The sequence below is a fragment of the Urocampus carinirostris genome, chromosome 8 (assembly GCF_059441175.1).
Source record: "Urocampus carinirostris isolate Australia breed hairy pipefish chromosome 8, RoL_Ucar_1.0, whole genome shotgun sequence".
Taxonomy (NCBI): domain Eukaryota; kingdom Metazoa; phylum Chordata; class Actinopteri; order Syngnathiformes; family Syngnathidae; genus Urocampus; species Urocampus carinirostris.
In genome coordinates this window covers 13,255,915-13,275,649 of record NC_142356.1, presented here as the reverse complement: position 1 = coordinate 13,275,649, position 19,735 = coordinate 13,255,915, and the positions used below count along the sequence as shown (strand labels likewise).

General features: G+C 40.7%; 1 protein-coding gene across 1 annotated transcript in view; it reads left to right on the top strand.

Annotated features, from left to right (window-relative positions):
- LOC148360750 (teneurin-3-like) overlaps positions 1 to 14,334 on the top strand; it is a 238,694-nt gene extending 224,360 nt beyond the window's left edge. The window contains exons 45-50 of the mRNA XM_088341657.1: positions 1,417 to 1,619; positions 3,574 to 3,684; positions 6,257 to 6,399; positions 7,525 to 7,649; positions 8,575 to 8,705; positions 13,046 to 14,334. Coding sequence (XP_088197783.1) covers positions 1,417 to 1,619; positions 3,574 to 3,684; positions 6,257 to 6,399; positions 7,525 to 7,649; positions 8,575 to 8,705; positions 13,046 to 13,801 — 1,469 coding nt within the window. The 3' untranslated portion in view covers positions 13,802 to 14,334. The remainder of the gene's footprint in view (positions 1 to 1,416; positions 1,620 to 3,573; positions 3,685 to 6,256; positions 6,400 to 7,524; positions 7,650 to 8,574; positions 8,706 to 13,045) is intronic.
- The last annotated feature ends 5,401 nt before the right edge of the window (positions 14,335 to 19,735 follow it).

Genomic DNA, 19,735 nt, shown 5'->3' with positions numbered 1-19,735 from the left:
TATGCAACCGTTAGATGGTGCCGCGCTAAAGGGAATGTCAACAAAACAGTCAGATAGGTCAGTCAAACTTTATTAATAGATAAGAAACCAGCTTTCCACAACTCTCTTCACTCCCAAAATGAATAAACAGCCGTTTTATTATTTTCTCTGAGGTAAAGCATTTTCGTGACACATCTTTAAACATCTTTAAACAACAGCAAGGCATAACATTTTTCTTTTCCTCCATTTAGTCAACACGCAAAGAAACGTCTGATACTGTTATGGTAAATTAAACGTTAGTGCAATCGCAATATAGTGACACTCGTAATGTGCAAAAACAACAAGTGCAAAACAATAACAATAAGGCAATAACATAATAACTGTAAAATGTAAAACGTAAACACACACCAAGTAGGACCGCCTCTAAATTCTTTCATGTTAAGTTCCTGTGCCAGCGCTGTTGCCTTCATTCGAATAGTTATTGTACTGACACTTCTACTTGCTGCTCTTTGTTCAACAACCCACTGTTCAAGTGTGTCCTCTAACTGTGGCCATCTCGCTTTATGGCCACGGAAACTTTGTTTAGTCTTCCTTACTTGGCCATCGATTCATTATTGTTGAACTCTCTCGTTGCTGCTCTATTCCCGTGTTCTACTGCGTGACTGATCGCCTTGAGTTTAAACTCTGCGTTGTAAGCGTGTCTCTTAATAGGAGCCATTTCAGGGTCTTTATACAAACGCACAAATAAAAGAGAATCGTTGTTTAATATTTCCCAGTATGCACAGCACACTTCTTCTATGCGAAAAATGGAGTCGGTGGCTGTTTACCGTAAGTTGCGAGACCTTGTAATTCAATATTGATCCATATATAAGGCGCACCGGATTATAAGGCGCATAGTCAGCTTTTTAAAAAAAAAACAGATTTTATGTGCGCCTTATAGTACATTCAAAACTTCATGTTATCAAATTTCATTATGGTACATGGTGAATTGGTACGTTCGGGAACTGTCCAAAGGGGACGCCGGCGTTCCATCCATTCCAAAGCGAGCCACCCGAAACATAGAACGTGGAAGTCATTTTTGTGCTGGGCTTATTTGCTCTACAACCGTATCACAGCAAAAAAACACAAGTAACACAGCGCTAACAGGGTTAGTTAAAAAAAAACAGTCAATAGTAAAATTACCGAAACGTAGCAACACAAGTAACAGAAGTTTATCCTAGTTGTATTCATCAGTTTGTTGTGTGTTTAACTTCTATGGTGTTTATTGGCGCTTGTGACATACGCCTTCCTCAACACCACCTGCTCGAGCGCCCCCTGGCGGCCATTAGAAAGAATGCATACATTTGCCGTAGAGTTACAGAAATTGCGGTATTTTGCTTAATTCAAAGTTGGTATCTTTTAACCCAACGCTGTCTTTTTGCATGTTAATTATTCTAGGTCTTCTTGTTCGAGTCTATAGTAAAGCTGCAAGTTGGACCATCCAGTACCGTTACGACGGTCTGGGTAGGCGAGTAGCAGCAAGAAACAGTCTAGGACAGCATCTACAGTTCTTCTACGCTGACCTGAACTACCCAACCAGGATCACACATGTTTATAACCACTCTTCCTCCGATATCACCTCCTTTTACTATGACTTGCAGGTAATACCAGTTGTTTGTTTTCTTTATCGTTTTCATGTTCAAATAGAAGTTAATCAGTACAGTGGAACCTCGGTTTTCGAACGCCTCTCAGTTGGGACAAATCGGTGTTCGATCAAAAATTTCGAGAAATTCTCGCTTCGCTGTTCGGTCCAAAAATCGGAGTTTGAACGCCGGTACGCTAGGGTGCGATGCTGAGCGGCGGACGGGTGTTTTAGCCCCTAATTATGCCTCCGTAAAAGGTCGGTGCAAGCAGGACAGGTGAAAAAAAAACAAGTTGTTCGTCCAACTATTGCCTTTAAGAAAGACATAATAGCTAAATATGAAAGAGGTGTACGAATTTCTGATCTTGCTAGTGAATATAGCATGGCTAAATCTACTATCAGTACAATAGTAAAGAATAAGGAGGCTGTGAAATCGAGTGATGCGGCTAAGGAAGTTAGCGCTATAAGCAAGCAACTGCCGCAAGTTTCGGAAGAGGTTGAAAAACTTTTGAGGATTTTTCTCTCCCCACCGTCCACCACAAAGGTAAGAAATCCTATTCATAATCCTTTTTTTTAAATTTTTACACGTTCATGTTAGCGTAATCTTTCGTACGGAACGCGAACGTACGATTAGCCTGGGTTAGCTTCATGTTTACGTTCATGGTAAACATTCAGGGTGTTGGAACGGATTAAACGATTTTACATTACTTTTAACAGGAAAAACGATTTTGGTGATTGAACATATCGGTTTTCGAACAGGGTTCTGGAACGGATTATGGTCGAGAACCGAGGTTCCACTTTATTACCTAAAACTGTTTCAATGGTACCAAATTTATTGGAAAAACAATGTTTAACATATACCTCACCTTTTCTTTGACCAAGCAATCAATGCAAGTATTAGGAAACTCTACATGACAGTTTTTTACATAGGTTGCAAATAATACTCCGGTATATGTGAAATTATTAACACATTATATCATTAAGCTGGCACGGCGGTTATAATAGTTAAGTCTGTATATTGTGTTTGTTCTTGAGTGAATAATGAAATGGATGAATTAAAGTTTCTACTTTGCGGGTTTTGACTATCGCTGTAATTTTTGGAAACCCCCGGAAAAAACGAAGGATTACTTTATATATTAAAATAGATGATATTGTTGTAAAAAGTAGATAATAACTAATGATAAGGAAGGTTGAACCTGAAATGAACTGGAAGCAAGCAGTCTTGAAGCTGCGAATAGCGTATTGTGTGTAGAAATCTGGCCGAAGTGTTGGAGAAAGTCTAAAGATGTTTGCTGAGTGAGCTGGGCGACCATCACGAGTTGTTTGGAGCACAGTATGAAGGCCACTGTGAGAAAACGAATGATAAACGTGTTTCGGATCCAATAAAGAGCGTTCCCTTTTTGCCATATCTCCTCTCTGCATATTTTTTGGGGGCAACGTTCTCTCCAAAAATAGTTGATTTGTTTCTTCAGTTTTTAATATTGGACATCTGCAAGGAGATGCATAACAGGCCAGATCCTTTTTTGACTATTATGGCGCACTTGTTTTGACTATTGTGAACTGTTTTTTACATCATTGTCACTATCAGCCAATCACGTTGCTGTTCTTTGATACCCACTCCCTTGAATTTTCTATTGTAACCTCGGGGATTTATTCAAAGGACTCCTTTAGAACGGGTTGGAATCTCTTATCTCAGGTTTGGCTTCTCTCTTTGTTCTCCTTGCAAGTTCAAAATCCATTAACGGCTTTTCCTTATTTTTAATGTCTATAAAACTTATCAGCAGTGCACACCTTTTAAAATAAAATCTAACTATTGTTAAAATTGACATAACTGTACGCCACAATCAATGAGGCTTAAAGGCGGCTCATAACTCAGATGTCAAGGTTGTGTGTGATGCAAACTTTCATTGCACAAGGCCACATTTTCAAGTGTTTTTATGAAAAGGTATTAAAGATCGATATGTTTTGCACAGGGTCACGTTTTTGCCATGGAAATCAGCAGTGGAGAAGAGTTTTATATTGCATGCGATAACACTGGGACCCCGCTGGCAGTTTTCAGCAACAATGGACTTTTGCTTAAACAGGTAGGTGTTGGGTTCTTGCAGTCATCTCTTTATAAGCATATGGCCAATTATATTCATGGAACAAACCCAGGTCAACTGTGCAACACATATGCTCCTTGGTAATAAGCTGCTTCACTAGGACATGGTCAAGTCATATTTTTGTGTATGGCCCTTAAAAGGCTGCACAAATACAACATCTCCTGATATAAAACCTGAAGAAATGAAAGGGGGGAAGGCACCTGGGTTGGATGGTTGTACTGCTGAATGCTTGAAAAAAGGTGGCACAGCTGTGATTGACTGGTTAGTACGATTGTTGAATGTATGCTTTTTAAGTGGTGTAGTTCCTGAAACCTACAAGAGGGCAGAAGAAAATTCAAAAAATCTTAGCATAAGGGAAATAAAGAAACCTCCAGGGTTCGTACGGGTTTTCTTAAATCCGTGAAAATGCTTGAATATTAATGTTGTGTTTTCAAGGTGCAAAAAGTGCTTGTAATTGCTTGAAATTGTTTCTCTGGTTCTCGGCAGTCAGACTCGATATTCCACTCATTAAATGTGTAAGAGTGCAATTATTGCGTATCAATTATGAAGATCATGGCCATGCAAAAATTAAGGCAGTGTTTCCCAGTGATAAATTGTATTAGGAAGAACTTCCTGCAACTGAAAATGCAAGCTACATATTACCATCACATTTACCAAACACCTTTAAAGGGAGAGAATTTTCTCCAAAATATTCACACTCGTAGTGTTCAGATCCACAAATGTATTTGCAAATTAACTCAAGATCCAAATATCTCACTGGAGAAATTGGAAAATTGGCCTTGAGAGTCCTTAAAAAGTGCTTGAATTTTGGGCAAAAGGGGTTCCGACCATTTTCTCAACCGCATCAAGCTTTCTTATTCAACATTAATTTCTTTACACTTTACATCAACCATATTGAATGCAAGCACAAGATATGAAACAATAAAAATGTCAACATTCTTAGCCAGCTGGAGATAGTACATAGTATAGACAGTACTGTATAAGTAACTTTAATGAAATAATATGCTCTATACAGATAAATAAAGTTGAGTTTACCTTACTTTTGGAAGATGTCCTTCAAGAGGTCCTCCTCCGCAGTAAAAATGGCCAAAGAGTAGCGTTCCCGACCATTTTGTCAACCATATCAAGCTTTCCTGTTCCACTTTAATTTCAAAAGAAACAGCTCGCCTCTTCTTCACACTTTACACCAACCATATTAAATGGAAGAACAAGATATTAGACAATAAAAATGTCAACGTTCTTAGCCTGTTGGAGATAGTATAGACATAGTAAAGACAGTACTGTTGAAGTAACTTGTATTGTTTTGTACTAAAAAATAAACATTTCATAAAATAATGTGCTCTGTAAAAATAAATAAAGTCAACTTACTTTTGGAAGATGAGCTTCAAGAGTTAGGTGACTTCCTCCTCCATGGTAAATAGTGGCCGAAAAAAAAGCGTTCTGGACATTTTCTCAACCGCATCAAGCTTTCTTATTCCACTATCTTTCCAAAAGAAGCAGCCTGCCTTTTCCTTACACTTTACACCAACCATATTGAACAGATGCACGAGATACTAAACAATAAAAATGTCAAAGTTCTTAGCACGCTGGACATAGTATAGACACAGTAAAGACCACAGGTGTCGAACAGGCGGCCCGCGGGCCAGATCAGGCCTGCTAAGAGATTGAATCCGGCCCGCGAGACAACACTCAGAGAAGCGCAAGAGAAAAACAAGCTGCAGGTTGAAATATGTCAACTTGATGTTGCCAAAGCCAGGTTCCTCTCACAAAGACACTGTACTTGTATTTGTTTCTCTCTCTCTCTCTCTCTCTTTTCCACCCCTTTTCTCCCACTCTCTGTCTCTTTCACTCTCTGTGTCTCCATTTTTCTCTTCCTTTGTTGCTCTTTGTCTCTTTCTCTCTCTGTGTCTTTTTAACTTCATTTGCTCTAACTTCCTTTTATCCTTTCCTCTTTGTCACTTCCTACCCTTCGCGCTTTCTTTTCTTTTCTCTCCTTCTGTCTTTCTATTTCTCTTTGGATTTCTTTCTTCCTCTCCCTTTCTTTCCCCCTCTCTCACGACTTCTCTTTTTATCTCTTTTGTTTCTCACGCTCTCTCCCTCTCTCTCTTTTTCTTTCTCTTTAATCTACTAGTCCGGCCCCCGACAGAATGTTTGTTCTATCGTGTGGCACTCGAGTTAAAATGAGTTTGACATCCCTGGTATAAACAGTATAGAATGTTTACACACGAACTAGGAAGTAGAAGCCGGATTTCTTCTTCGGGGTGGATGCTGGGTGGCCTATCACAGCGCCACACGCCGGTAGTGGCAGAAAGAAGCACTACAGTACGTTCCTGAACTCATAAAAAGGTGAACACAATACAAAATCTAACTTACAGCAATGTCCGGATATTTTTCGACATTCTGAATTTTTTTTTTTTCGTATCTACAGTTTTTCGTAAGTCGAATGGTCGTAAGTACGGGAGCATCTGTGTTTCCTTAAGACGTAATGAGTTAAGTGTTTAACCGATCACTACTCGTTTTTCAAATGAGCCAAGTCCTTTCTCGATATGCGCAGGTGCAGTACACGGCATACGGGGAGATTTATTTCGACTCCAACCCGGATTTCGCGCTGGTCATCGGTTTCCACGGCGGTCTGTACGATCCCCTGACACGATTGCTGCATTTCGGAGATCGAGACTACGACATCCCCGCCGGGAGGTAAGTCGCCCTCCGATTGACTCCTTCATTTGTTGTGAGTACCTGATGCGGTTGGACACGATGCACCCCCTTTGAGAGGGAGTCTCACAGTCCCTCTAAGCTGCGCGCGTGCGCAATTGCGCACTGCTCGCACATTCTCAGCGCTCAAGAAAATCTAGCCGGCGCACAAAAATCAGGGCTCAAAATTACTAATTAAGAAGCGACTTAAGTCAAAGTTACAGTGCATGAAGGTCAAAATACACGGGTTCCCCCGACGTTGTGTCCTAAATGCCGTATTTTGAAGTCGAGTCGAAGTAGAACGAAGTTGAGTAAAGTCAGTAGAGTTTGTCGAGAACCGGCTTCTTCGGCTCGGCCCACTAAAAGGAACCGGCTCTTTCGAGTCCTAAACCGCTCTTCGGGTTGTTTTTGCTTCTTTAATCTCAACATGACCAAATATTATGTAAAATTATGCACAAAATGACTTAAAAGAAGGGGGGAATAGGAGAAAAAAGAAAAAAATACCAAAATGAAAAAGTAGTGAAAAGCTGAGAAAAAAAAAGAAACAAAAGGAAAAAAGAAGGAAAAATTCAGAAAAAAGCCAGAAAAGAAAGAAATGTAGGAAAAAAGTAAACGGAGAACAAAAGGAAAAAAGAAACAGCTCGGAAAAAATAAACACAATGAGATTTTTTTTAAAGGAATTAAAAAAAAAAAAGTAGAAAAAAAACACGGAAAAAAGAAGAAAAAGTTTGTGTTGCATTCAAATAATTTCCAATTATACCAAGTCAATCTTGTTGCTAACATTGTACTTCCACTAAAAAATGGGATTAAATACAGTTCTGTATCGTGCAACCGACTCAATAAGCCCCCAAAAATGTTAATATTATGCGACAAAATATATCAGGAAATAAAAAGTAATGGATATCTTGTGAAAGAATTGTAAAAACAAACGACGTTTGTAGGCCGTAAACTCAGCAAAATGTAACTTGATGTCAAATTTTGGACATGTTTGATAATGAATCATCTTGCCACACTTGGGATTGCTGTTGCTCCCTGTTGTTTCAAGCGTTGCTCACCGACTTTGTGTGAACGCTCAGACCCGTAAGGAAAATGACAGGGAACATTGCTCACAGTCCTTTTATTTTGAAGGTGGACCACACCCGATATCAGCCTGTGGACCCGGGTGGGTAAAGACCCTCAGCCTTTCAATCTTTACATGTTCCAAGGCAACAACCCCATCAGCAAAATCCATCAAGTCAAAGAATATGTGACAGGTAATCCCCAAACCAGCTGCATGAAAACCGGGGAGTCATTTTTCACTTTTGTGGACACGCAGGCAGAATATTCATTGCTGTTCATGTCTTCTGGCTTAAAGAGACGGTGTGTCATATTTGACTGCTAGATGTATTGTATAGTCCAGTGTAAAATGAGCGCTAAGAGGCAGGAGAAAGAATACAAACTATGGAGACTCAAAGTCCAAACAGCACTGTTTCTGGTCTGTTTTTTTGGGGTCCAGTATTCTGCAAAGGAAGACAGAAAGTAAAGAGAAAAGGGGAAAAAAGAAAGAATAAAAAAAAGGGAAAAAAGAGATGAAAAAAAAATAATAATTAAAAAAACACTAAGAGGCGCTAAATCAGGAGTCTCCAGCATGGTTTTCGTGGGAACCAGGGTGCTCCCTGAGGTGCCTGCAGACCTGTTCTGAATATAGCACACCATTCCATGTTCATTGTGATTTTCTAGTAAAATAATGTTTTGAGTGCTTGACTTGAGTCTATTTAACCATACTTCTAACAATTAACCTGGTAATAACATAGTAACAACATGGTAATAACATGATACGGTATTTTTTATTAAAACTGGAGGGTGGATAATTTTTTTAAAAAGTCAGCAAGAGAGAAACGCAGCCCGACTTGAACGTCATGATTGACATTTTACACCAGACTAGCCCGAAATACGGAATAGGGCTAAAGATAATAGCTCTTGGCTGAAAGTGGCGGACAAAACCCTATCCCGCTGGTGAAAGGCTCGCTCGTTTCAGAGTTTTCCGATCTTTCCCAATTGAAATAAAACAACAATTTATTATCTCGTGCAGCTGGGTCTCTTCAAGTTTAACGTCCGTTGGTGGATTACCTCCCACTAGCCAATCCTTGTTTGTGAAACTGGTGACATTTACGTTTTGTGTTTTGTGTGTTTGTGGAGACATCAACATCTGGTTGGTGACTTTCGGGTTCCACCTTCACAACGCCATCCCGGGATTCCCCATTCCCAAATTTGACTTGACGCAGCCGTCGTTGGAGATGAAGAAGAGTCAGCTGTGGGATGACCTGCCTGTGAGTACAATGGACATCTTTGACCAAGGCTTTTCCTAATAGAATAGACCTTTATTGTCATTGTTACAACATGGGTTGAATATATTGTGACAACGAAATTGGCCGTGGCACTCCAGGTCCACATTTTACAGTGAGGACAAAGAAAACAAAGAGATAAAGGTACAAAGAAGATGTTTGTACTGTCCTTGATTGCATAGGCTTTGTTTTCCTCCGGAGGGGGTTGTATGAGGGGGTGAGGGACAGACAGAGATGGCCGGATCCAACTAGAGGTTTGATCTTACTGTACACACGGTCCAGTGTTTTTTTCCCTAATTGCTCAGTCCACGTATTGAATGAATTTGGGAAGTACAGTCCTTAAGCATTCCTGATTAAAGTCGCCGGCGACGATAAAAGCTCCGTCGGGGTGTGCGAGCTGCTGTTTATTGGGCAGGAGATTTAGCGCTATGCTAACGTTAGCATCCGGTGGAACGTTAGCGTCCGGTGGAACGTAAACATCAACCACAATGACCATAATATCGAATTTTAAAGCCCCCAGAAAGTCTACTAAGAAAATTATATAATTATGAATTATCTATATTTTATACTCTTATTAGTAATCCAGCTACCAGCCTTCCTGTGTGGAGTTTGTATGTTCTCACCATGCTTGCTTGGGTTTCCTCCCACATTCCAAAAACATGCGTAAGAAATATCTATATATATAGCGATCTTTATGGATAGCCATCTCTATAAATAGATATCCATAGAAATAAACATTGATAGCTGGTGATACCTCTCTCTCTCCCTTTTTCTCTCTTCTTTATCTCTCCCTTCCTCCCTTTTCTCTCATTCTGCTTCTCTCTCTCTCTTCCCCTCTCTCATCCTGCTTCTTTCCCTTTTTTCTCTCTTCCTCCTCTTCTCTTTCTCTTGTTTCCCTCTTTTATTCTGCTTGTACCTCTCTTTTTTCTCTTCCTCTTGGTCATTCTGCTGCTCTCTCCTTTTTTTCTCTCTTCCTCTTTCTGCTTCTCTCTGCCTCTTTTTTTCTTTCTCTCATTTCCTCTCTTTCCTTCTGCCTCTCTCCCTCCCACTTTTTTCTTTTCCTCTCTTTCTCATACTGCTGATATATCCCTTTTTCTCTCTCTCCTTTTTCTCACTCTCATTCTGCTTCTCTTTCCCTCTATTTGTTTTCTCTCTTCCTCCTCCTCATCTCTTTCTCTTGTTTCCCTCTCTTTATTTCTTCCTCTTTCTCTCTCTCTTCCTCTTTTTCTCTCTTTCATTCTGCCCCTCTATCATTCTACTTCTCTCTTTTTTTCTTCCTCATCTCTTTCTCTTGTTTACCTCTTTCCTACTTCCTCTCTCTCCCACTTTTTTCTCTTCCTCTGTCTCTTTCTCATTCTGCTTATCTCTCCTTTTTCTCTACCCTCCTTTTTTTCTCTTTCATTCTGCTTCTCTCTTTTTTCTCTTCCTCCTCTTCTCTCTCTCCCTCATTTTTCTTACTCTCTCTCTTCCTCTTCTCTCAATCTGCCTCTCTTGCTTCGTCCTCTTCTCTCTCTCTCTCAATGTGCCTCTCTCTCCTACACACATTATATATATTATATTATATTTGTGACATTGCTGGTTCAATAAAGTACTTTCCTTTCCAACAGGCAAGAAACCAGACGTATTAAATCCTCGGGAAAATGTAACCCGGAAAATAAATGTAGGAAGTATCTGAAAGCTAGTACGAATGGGGAAAACGAGAATCACCTAAAACGCGGGTAAACAAACAAGAATAGAAAGCGGCCATAATGAAAGAGGAAATGAGCCGTAAAGAGGAATCCAATCATTTCCAAGCTCCCGACTGCATTTTTGGTTTGCCTCCTTTCTTCTCGCTCACTTTCGCGGAAGCTGCGAACATGAAAAATGATGAAAGAAATGAATAATCGCGACAGAAGCAATTTAGAAAGAGGGACGGAGGGAGCGAGGATAGAGACACCAAATCATTTTTGGGGGGCATTTCCCTTTTTGGCAGGGCCATCAACATATAGAGTGACCTATCCGATTGTTTGTAAATGATGGTTATCCTGGTTACACTTGTTCTGGTCTGAGAGAGTAGAATGTCTTTCTGGGAAAGCTGCTCATTCGACCAAGAATGCAGAGTCAGCTTCTTTTAGCAGTTTTCACATCTGTGGTAACCTACCTGACTGCTTGTGAACAAAGGGGTTGGTATTCGATGTCGTTCTTTCTGGGAGAGCAGAATGTCTTTCTGGGAAAGCTGCTGATTTGACCAAGAATGCAAAGTCAGTTTATTTTAGCAGTTTTCACATCTGTGGTAACCTACCTGACTGCCTGTGAACAAAGGGGTTGATATTCCATGTTGTTCTTTCTGGGAGAGTAGAATGTCTTTCAGGGAAAGCTGCTGATTTGACCAAGAATGCAAAGTCAGTTTATTTTAGCAGTTTTCACATCTGTGGTAACCTACCTGACTGCCTGTGAACAAAGGGGTTGATATTCGATGTTGTTCTTTCTGGGAGAGTAGAATGTCTTTCTGGGAAAGCTGCTGATTCGACCAAGAATGCAAAGTCAGCTTCTTTTAGCAGTTTTCACATCTGTGGTAACCTACCTGACTGTCTGTGAACAAAGGGGGTGATATTCTATGTTGTTCTTTCTGGGAAAGCTGCTGATTCGACGAAGAATGCAAAGTCAGCTTCTTTTAGCAGTTTTCACATCTGTGGTAACCTACCTGACTGCCTGTGAACAAAGGGGGTGATATTCTATGTTGTTCTTTCTGGGAGAGTAGGATGTCTTTCTGGGAAAGCTGCTGATTCGACGAAGAATGCAAAGTCAGCTTCTTTTAGCAGGTTTCACATCTGTGGTAACCTACCTGACTGCTTGTGAACAAAGGGGTTGGTATTCGATGTCGTTCTTTCTGGGAGAGTAGAATGTCTTTCTGGGAAAGCTGCTGATTCGACCAAGAATGCAAAGTCAGTTTCTTTTAGAAGTTTTCACATCTGTGGTAACCTACCTGTCTGCCTGTGAACAATGGGGTTGATATTCGATGTCGTTCTTTCTGGGAGAGTAGAATGTCTTTCAGGGAAAGCTGCTGATTTGACCAAGAATGCAAAGTCAGCTTTTTTTAGCAGTTTTCACATCTGTGGTAACCTACCTGACTGCCTGTAAACAATGGGGTTGATTTTCAATGACGTTCCTCTGGGAGAGTAGAATGTCTTTCTGGGAAAGCTACTGATTTGACCAAAAATGCAGAGTCAGCTTCTTTTAGCAGTTTTCACATCTGTGGTAACCTACCTGTCTTCCTTGTGAACAATGGGGTTGATATTCCACGTTGTTCTTTCTGGGAAAGTTACTGATTTAACCAAGAATGCAGAGTCAGCTTCTTTTAGCAGTTTTCACATCTGTGGTAAACTACCTGACTGCCTGTGAACAATGGGGTTGATATTCCACGTCCTTCTTTCTGGGAGAGTAAAATGTCTTACACCACCTCGTGTTTACGTAGATAGCGAGTCCACCTCCTCTCCGCTTCCTGCAGGCTTTTGTGTCTGTCTGCCCTAACAGCGCTAAAGCTGGGTAGCTCCACGTTAGCATCCGGGATGCTAGTTGTGAGCCACGTTTCCGTAAAACACAGCAAACTGCATTCCCTGTTCCCTTTGATGTTTTTCACTAGCACAGCCAGTTCGTCGGTCTTATTTGGTAGAGAGTTCATTTTCCATGATTACGGACAGTTTCGAAGACTTATAACGCCGCTAGCCGCTTAGCTTGCTCCGGTTCTCAATCCAGGATAGAATTCTTCAGGGCAAGGAGTTGATTCATCGAATAAACGCATTTTTGTGCGTTAAAACCCATGTCCATAGGCAGGGTTGGGTAGAGTTACTTTAACTTGATTACTTTCAATGACTTTTGGATTACTCCAATACCAAATATGCTAATAAAAGACAAAAGAAACTAAATATGAATAAAATAACTCAATTTTGTGCAGGCTTGGGGAGTCACGGAATACATGGAACGGCAAAAATGATGTTGGCAAGCAGTTTTGGATTTATTTTCATTTTGTTTCTGTCGCATTTTATGTTAGTTTTGCCGGAGATCAAAGCCAGGAGAGAAAGCTTACCACGTGTTGTGAGTCATCATTGTATTCATATTTAGTTTTGTCTTTTATTAGAATATTTGGTATTGGAGTAATCCATAAGTAATTGAAAGTAACCGAGTTAAAGTAACCCTACCCAACCCTGTCCACAGGATAGAAAGTAATCCAAAGTGTAGTTGTCAAACGGGACAAAAAACACCAAAGATAGATTTATCGCTCTTTCTACGAAACGACAGTGTGTTTTGACTAACGTGTCACTCGGTGTATGTCTCCTCTACGGCAGTCCATCTCGGGTGTCCAGCAGGAAGTGACGCGGCAGTCTCAGGCCTTCCTGTCCTTCGAGCGGATGCCGGAAATCCAGCTCAGCCGGCGTCACACAGAACCCACCAAACCCTGGTTGTGGTTCGCCACCATCAAGTCCCTGATCGGGAAAGGGGTCATGTTGGCGGTGATCCAAGGCCGGGTGGTGACCAGCGCCCTCAACATCGCCAACGAGGACTGCATCAAAGTGGCGGCGGTCTTGAACAACGCCTTCCACCTGGAGGACCTGCATTTCACCGTGGAAGGCCGGGACACGCACTACTTCATCAAAACCGGCCCTCCCGAGAACGACCTGGGCGCCCTGAGGCTGACCTCGGGACGCAAATCCCTGGAGAACGGCGCCAACGTCAGCGTGTCCCAGTCCACCACGGTGATGAACGGCAGGACCAGGCGCTTCGCCGACGTGGAGCTGCAGTACGGCGCCCTGGCCCTGCACGTGCGCTACGGGACCACCCTGGACGAGGAGAAGGCCAGGGTCTTGGAGCAGGCTCGGCAGAGGGCCCTGAGCCACGCCTGGGTCCGGGAACAGCGGCGGGTGAAGGACGGCGAGGAAGGGGCTCGCTTGTGGACGGAAGGGGAGAAAAGGCAACTGTTGAGCGGCGGGAAGGTCTCGGGCTACGACGGGTACTACGCCCTGTCGGTGGAGCAGTACCCGGAGCTGGCCGACAGCCCCGACAACATCCAGTTTTTGCGTCAAAGTGAGATCGGGAGGAGGTAACGGCTCTTCGCTCTTCCTGTTTTTCAAGGGAAAAAAGGGACCGAGTCAAAAGTACACGCACTGAAGACCCCCTTGTGCGCAAAAGGTATTTTTATTGAACAATAAGTCCGATTTTATAAAAATCAGACCGTATTACTGGTACGAAACCGTTACAATCTGGTATACATTTTCGTAAAAGAACACAGTCTATCGACCGATGCCTTTTCTCAGATTATTACCGTAAATTCTGGACTACAAGCCGCTACATTTTGAATACCGCGGCTTTGAATGACGGTGCTTGAATAGAGAACACTGCCTGGAAATACTTAGGATGCCCTTCTAGAGGATGAATTCATTATACATTTTTACCATTATTCACATGTAGTCATCCCTTATCGCGGTTTTGCTATTTTGCAGTTTTTCGTCTTTGATTGTGTTCCGGAGCTTTCTGATCTGACTCAAATACAGCACCTTCATCACCAATTCTAGGAGAAAAAAATATGTATTCAAGTATTGATACTTATTTTTAATTTTAATATATTTGTCTTTACATTATAATAATATAATAATAATAATTTCCTTGTATTGTCATTCTGTGTAACAATGTACACAGAACGAAATGTCGATTGCACCTGACCCGTTGTAGCGAGCCGATGCAGCCGCAGCCAACAGAGGGCGCCGCCGACCACTTTTTAAGTCTTAGGAATGACTCGGCCGGGGCGCGAACCCGAACCTCCCAGTCTCAAAGCGGGCGCCTTACCATCTAGGCTACTGAGCTGGTCTTATTTCCTGTAAAATAAATCAAACTAAATTCCAATTTAAGCGTTTAAAAAAAAATAAGCGAATACTGTGCAGTTCTTTTACCTAGCTAGCTGGCTACCTTTCTAGCTAACGATCAAGCTACCTTTTAAGCTTTTTAGCAAGCTATATAGCTAGCTTTCTACTTTTTTCTGCATAATTTCTAGCAAACATTTGACCGTTTTTGCTAGTTATCAAGCTAACATGTTTGCCTCCTTTCTAGCTAACTTTTAACATGGTTATTTACTGATTGTTAGCCCCCCAAAAAGGAGTAAAAATCTATCTAGCTACATTTTTTGCATATTTTCTAGCTAACATTTGACCGTTTTTGCTAGTTATCAAGCTAACATGTTTGCCTCCTTTCTAGCTAGCTTTTAACTTTTTATATGGCTATTTACTGATTGTTAGCCCCCCCAAAAAAGAGTAAAAATCTATCTAGCTACATTTTAGGTTTTTTTTTCTTCCTTTTTTTTACCTTTTTAGCAATCTACCCTTTTAGCTATTTAGCATACCCTCTAACTAAATTGTTATTTGAAAAAAAATGCATATCAAACTGGGTGACCATTGGGCTAATTACTGACAAAAAGTAGTTCAATACTTAAAGAATGGAGCCCCCTGGTGTAAATGATCATCCTGCTCTTCATAGATAATACGACGACACAAAAACTACAAAATACTACAGTAATACTTCACTAATCCCTGGCCGAATTGTGGTTAACTTATTGTGGTTTCACTAGGGTTTTTATTGGGCATTTTGTTCTGCATTCTGATTGGCTCACAGGAAGATGCTTTCCAGCTCCAACAAACAAAGACCTCTCCACCCGCTAAACTCGCTCTGTAGCCATATGCAGGTCTTTGGCACTCTCTAGTGGCTAGCACTTTTTCGAAAATGTTTTTTTTTTTTTATAGAAAAATAAAAATGTCTGTAGGACAGGACAAAAAGGTAAATACAGTTTTCCATACCGTCCACCTGATGGCAGCAAAGTATCATGTTAAGTGGGATTGGGCTCTTAATCCATACAGTTGTGAAATAAAATAGTATATTTATTTTGAAAATTTAGACGTTGACAGTACAAAATATTTTGTGATAAATAAATGTTTATAAAGTACAATACTTTTATTTGTTAAACAAAAACTCAAGCCTGTAAATTGTGTTTTTTCTGAGTAATAAAGGTTTTTACTTCTTGGGTTTTGACAACTGCGTGGCATTTTTGGAACACAACCCCGCAGAAAACGAGATTACTGAATTACATTGCAGGAACAAAATGGGGGGTTTGATAGTACTTTGTTTAATATTTACAACGTACTCACAATATTTCAATATCTTCACCCAGAATTTAAGTTCTCAATTTATATATCCAAATTTAACAGCAGTGGAAATTGTCTATCAAAAACACTACATTTCTCCTTCCGAATCGTCATGGTGACGTAGGTTTCCTTTAATACTCGAGGAACGATAACAAGTGAATGCTAGTTGGTCCGGTACCGCAGTAACCACCAATGACAACAGAAAAAGACGACTCTTATGTCTGTGTTGCAATCTGGCACGATTCTCCGTTTGTCTTCTAGAAATAGAAGGCTCACATTTTACAGGTTTTCTTTCGGCGCAGTAGTAAATATGTGTTTGTCTTTGTAATTGCCATCCAAATACATGTGACGTAAACAACTGGGAGCACAACTGAGAAAATGATGCTGCTGAACCTGCGTCTTTAAATCCGGTGCAGGACAAAATTAAGTTTTGTCCTTAAAAATGAGCATAGAGCTTTTAATCAGGTACCCTCTGTAGTCCAGAACTTACGGTACTCTTTGATATTTTTCTTTCTATGAACTGCCTTTGAACAAATGGTATATGCATGCATGCCCCACCTGGGAAAGTAGGCAGGGCTAACCCGAATAATGCCAGATGCCGTCAAACTCGGGAGAGAGCGAAGGTAAAGACTACTTCAGGATATCTAAGAGCATTTCAGCGACTGACTTGACCAAATGAAAAGCGAAGCATTTCCACAGTTCTAAACTGTCCCTGCAGCAGAATCAAGACCCGGTCTACGGAACCCTTGTGTCCTTGAACCACGGAAGTGACTTTGGTTTTTTGCTTTCTAAACCTAACAGGAAAATGTCTTTGAGGATTTTTACCTGGCTGGAGCAATCAAACAAGAACTGTTATGGACTCTTACAAAGAGAAAAGCACATCAAATCACTGATTTGTACGAAGGAACTGAAAGGGTAAAAATGTTTGAATATTTTTGTTTTGTATTGTACGGAAACGTTGTATTGCGTTTGTTATTCAAAGGGGAATTCAATACATTGAATACATGAAGGAGTTTTAGCATAGTATTCAAGATACCACTATTACTCTAACTTCATCAGCTGCCGGCGTGAAAATCTCGCACCTTTATTTTGAAGTCACAAAGGGTTAAGTACGTAATTTGTATAGCTCAGAGGGGAAAATAGTTTGAGGGGGGCGATTGTGAGATTTCCTGGAGTGAATCGGGCGTTTGAATTAAAATCGGTGTAGTTTGCGCAGGAAGGAGTACTGTATTTATTCGTGTGTAACACGCATTCGATTCTATCGAGTTAAGTTACATTTATTCGTGACGCCCTTAATCACAAAATGTCTCAAAGGACTGCACAGGTTACAATGACAGCATCCCCTGATCTTAAACCAACATGCGGGCAAGGAAAAACTCAAAACCTCTGCACGAGGATAATAAGAAACTTTGAGAAGGGGCTTCATAAGTGTTACATCCCCTATCAGGATGACCAGGTTGCAATAGATTCAGCATTGGGTAACAGTGCAAAGAAAATCTCATTATCATACTTTGAATGAATGAATACTTTATTCCGAACAATAAAATAAAAACAATAACTCAACAACAAAATAATGTTACATAATATGTTCGAAATGGGTAGTATGAAGCAAATGCTTATTTTCCCTACCCCTTCATCTTCCCTATTAAATACCCCAATGATAATAACAATAGTAATAATATTAATAATAACAGTTTTGAAATGACAATAGCAACAATAACAAAGTTAACCATAGTTCTAGACGCACTATTCCCAATCTCCCGCACCACTCATACCCCATTTTCTTCATCTCTGTACTCCGCCAGTAATGTTTTTTTTGTATTTAAATTTGAACAAGTGAATAGTTGGGCATTGTTTTATCTCGTCTTGTAAATTATTCCAAAGTTTGACTCCGCGCACAGACACACACATACTTTTCCTGGTGGTTCTCACCTTTGGGATTATGAATTTACTACAGCCCCTTAAATTATAATTTCCCTCTTTCGGAATGAATAATTTATGGATGTTTTCTGGCACTATGTTTTTGTTGACCTTATATAGCAGTTGTGAAGGGAAAACATTTACTAAATCATCCAATTTTAATCATTTGGACTGCAGAAATAAAATATGAGTATGATCCCGATATCCTACCCTGTGTATGGCTCTAATTGCACCTTTTTGGAGGACACAAAGGGGCTGGAGTGAACTTTTGTAATGATTGCCTCAGACTTCTGCAAAATATGTTAAGTATGGCAGAACTAGGTTCCAGAGACTAATGTTTTGAGAATTTAGAAAACAGAAATTCGCGCTGAAAGATATAAAAGCAAAAAAACACGACGATCCGATGTTAAATCAGACTTTGAAGGACAACATTAGAAAAATACATCGTCTATTTCATGATGGTATTGTGTTCATAGTTGTCAATAAATAATTTTAATCATGGCCGTTTGATTTAGCTCCTAAGCATTGAAAGTGACAAAGTCCAACAAAAAAATGTGACCAGAAAAAAAAATTAGGGCTACGCGTTACACACAAAATACAGTATTTCCTCCACACTCTTTTCATGCCTGCAGCTCCACCAGACTCCGATCCTAATTCAACAAAATCTCTTTTAAATCGTATTTTTGTCCTTTGTTACTAATGTCTATGATCTGTTATGTCAAATCATGACTATCCCCGTTTCATTAAAAAGATAGGACCGTGCCATGGTTGTTTATGGATCTCTTTGGGTGTTAGCAACAGTGAGTCCGCGGGTTCATTCCCACTCCGGGACCCTTCTAAGTCCAAGAGTTCTGCTATTCTACAAAATGCCACTCAGTCTTATAACGCATAGAACCTGTGCTTTTATCGGTTGGTAGTATTGCTTGCAATAGAAACATGTCGTCTTGGCTTTGGGGGTTAGTGTTGCTGTGTGTGGTAACGGTTGTTGCCACATTTTTGCTTGTCTCCTTTAAAGAGAGTGTATCGCCATCAGTGACTTTGAGTACCAGTAAAAAAAATCAAGCGTCGATGTGTATGTTTTTCCATCGTTTTGGGGTCTTTGTACCCCGAAGGCTTTTCTGTGTGTGTTTTGTCATCAGAGGTGAGAAGGCAATCAAAATCATTTGAAGGACAGTATCATTAAACAAAGCATTTACTAGATATGTCTTTTTTTTAGACAGGAAAAAGAAAAGTGGGTATTTTGTGTGGGGGGGGTGAAGGAATTTCATGTTACAATGCTAGTCTCAGAGAAAGTAATTTATGTACAGTGTTTCTACAATAAAGAATAAAATTCTTAAAATCTCAAACTGTGTCTTTTTAGTTCATATTGTACTGGCTTGAGTGGGGATTAAGTCTACAACTCTTTGAGTGAAGGACTTGAGCTACCTGCAACATGCGTCTGAATTTTATTTAATTGGTGGGTAACTCTAAAAACACTTTAAAAACCTTGAGTAGAGCCAAAACCTTAAGCCTGGCTGATACCAAAACCCCTAAGCCTGGCTGCAACCAAAACCCCTAAGCCTAGCTGCAACCAAAACCCTAAGTCTAGCTACAGCCAAATCTCACCTAGCTACAGCCAAATCTCACCTAGCTGCAACCAAAACCCTTAGCCTAGCTCCAAACTCCTAAGCCGGGCTGCAACCAAAACCCCTAAGCCGGGCTGCAACCAAAACCCCTAAGCCTGGCTGCAACCAAAACCCCTAAGCCTAGCTCCAATCAAACTCCTTAAGCCTAGCTCCAACCAAACTCCTTAAGCCTAGCTACAGCCAAACCTCACCTAGCTGCAACCAAAACCCTTAGCCTAGCTCGAAACCCCAAGCCAGGCTGCAACCAAAACCCCAAGCCGGGCTGCAACCAAAACCCCTAAGCCGGGCTGCAACCAAAACCCCT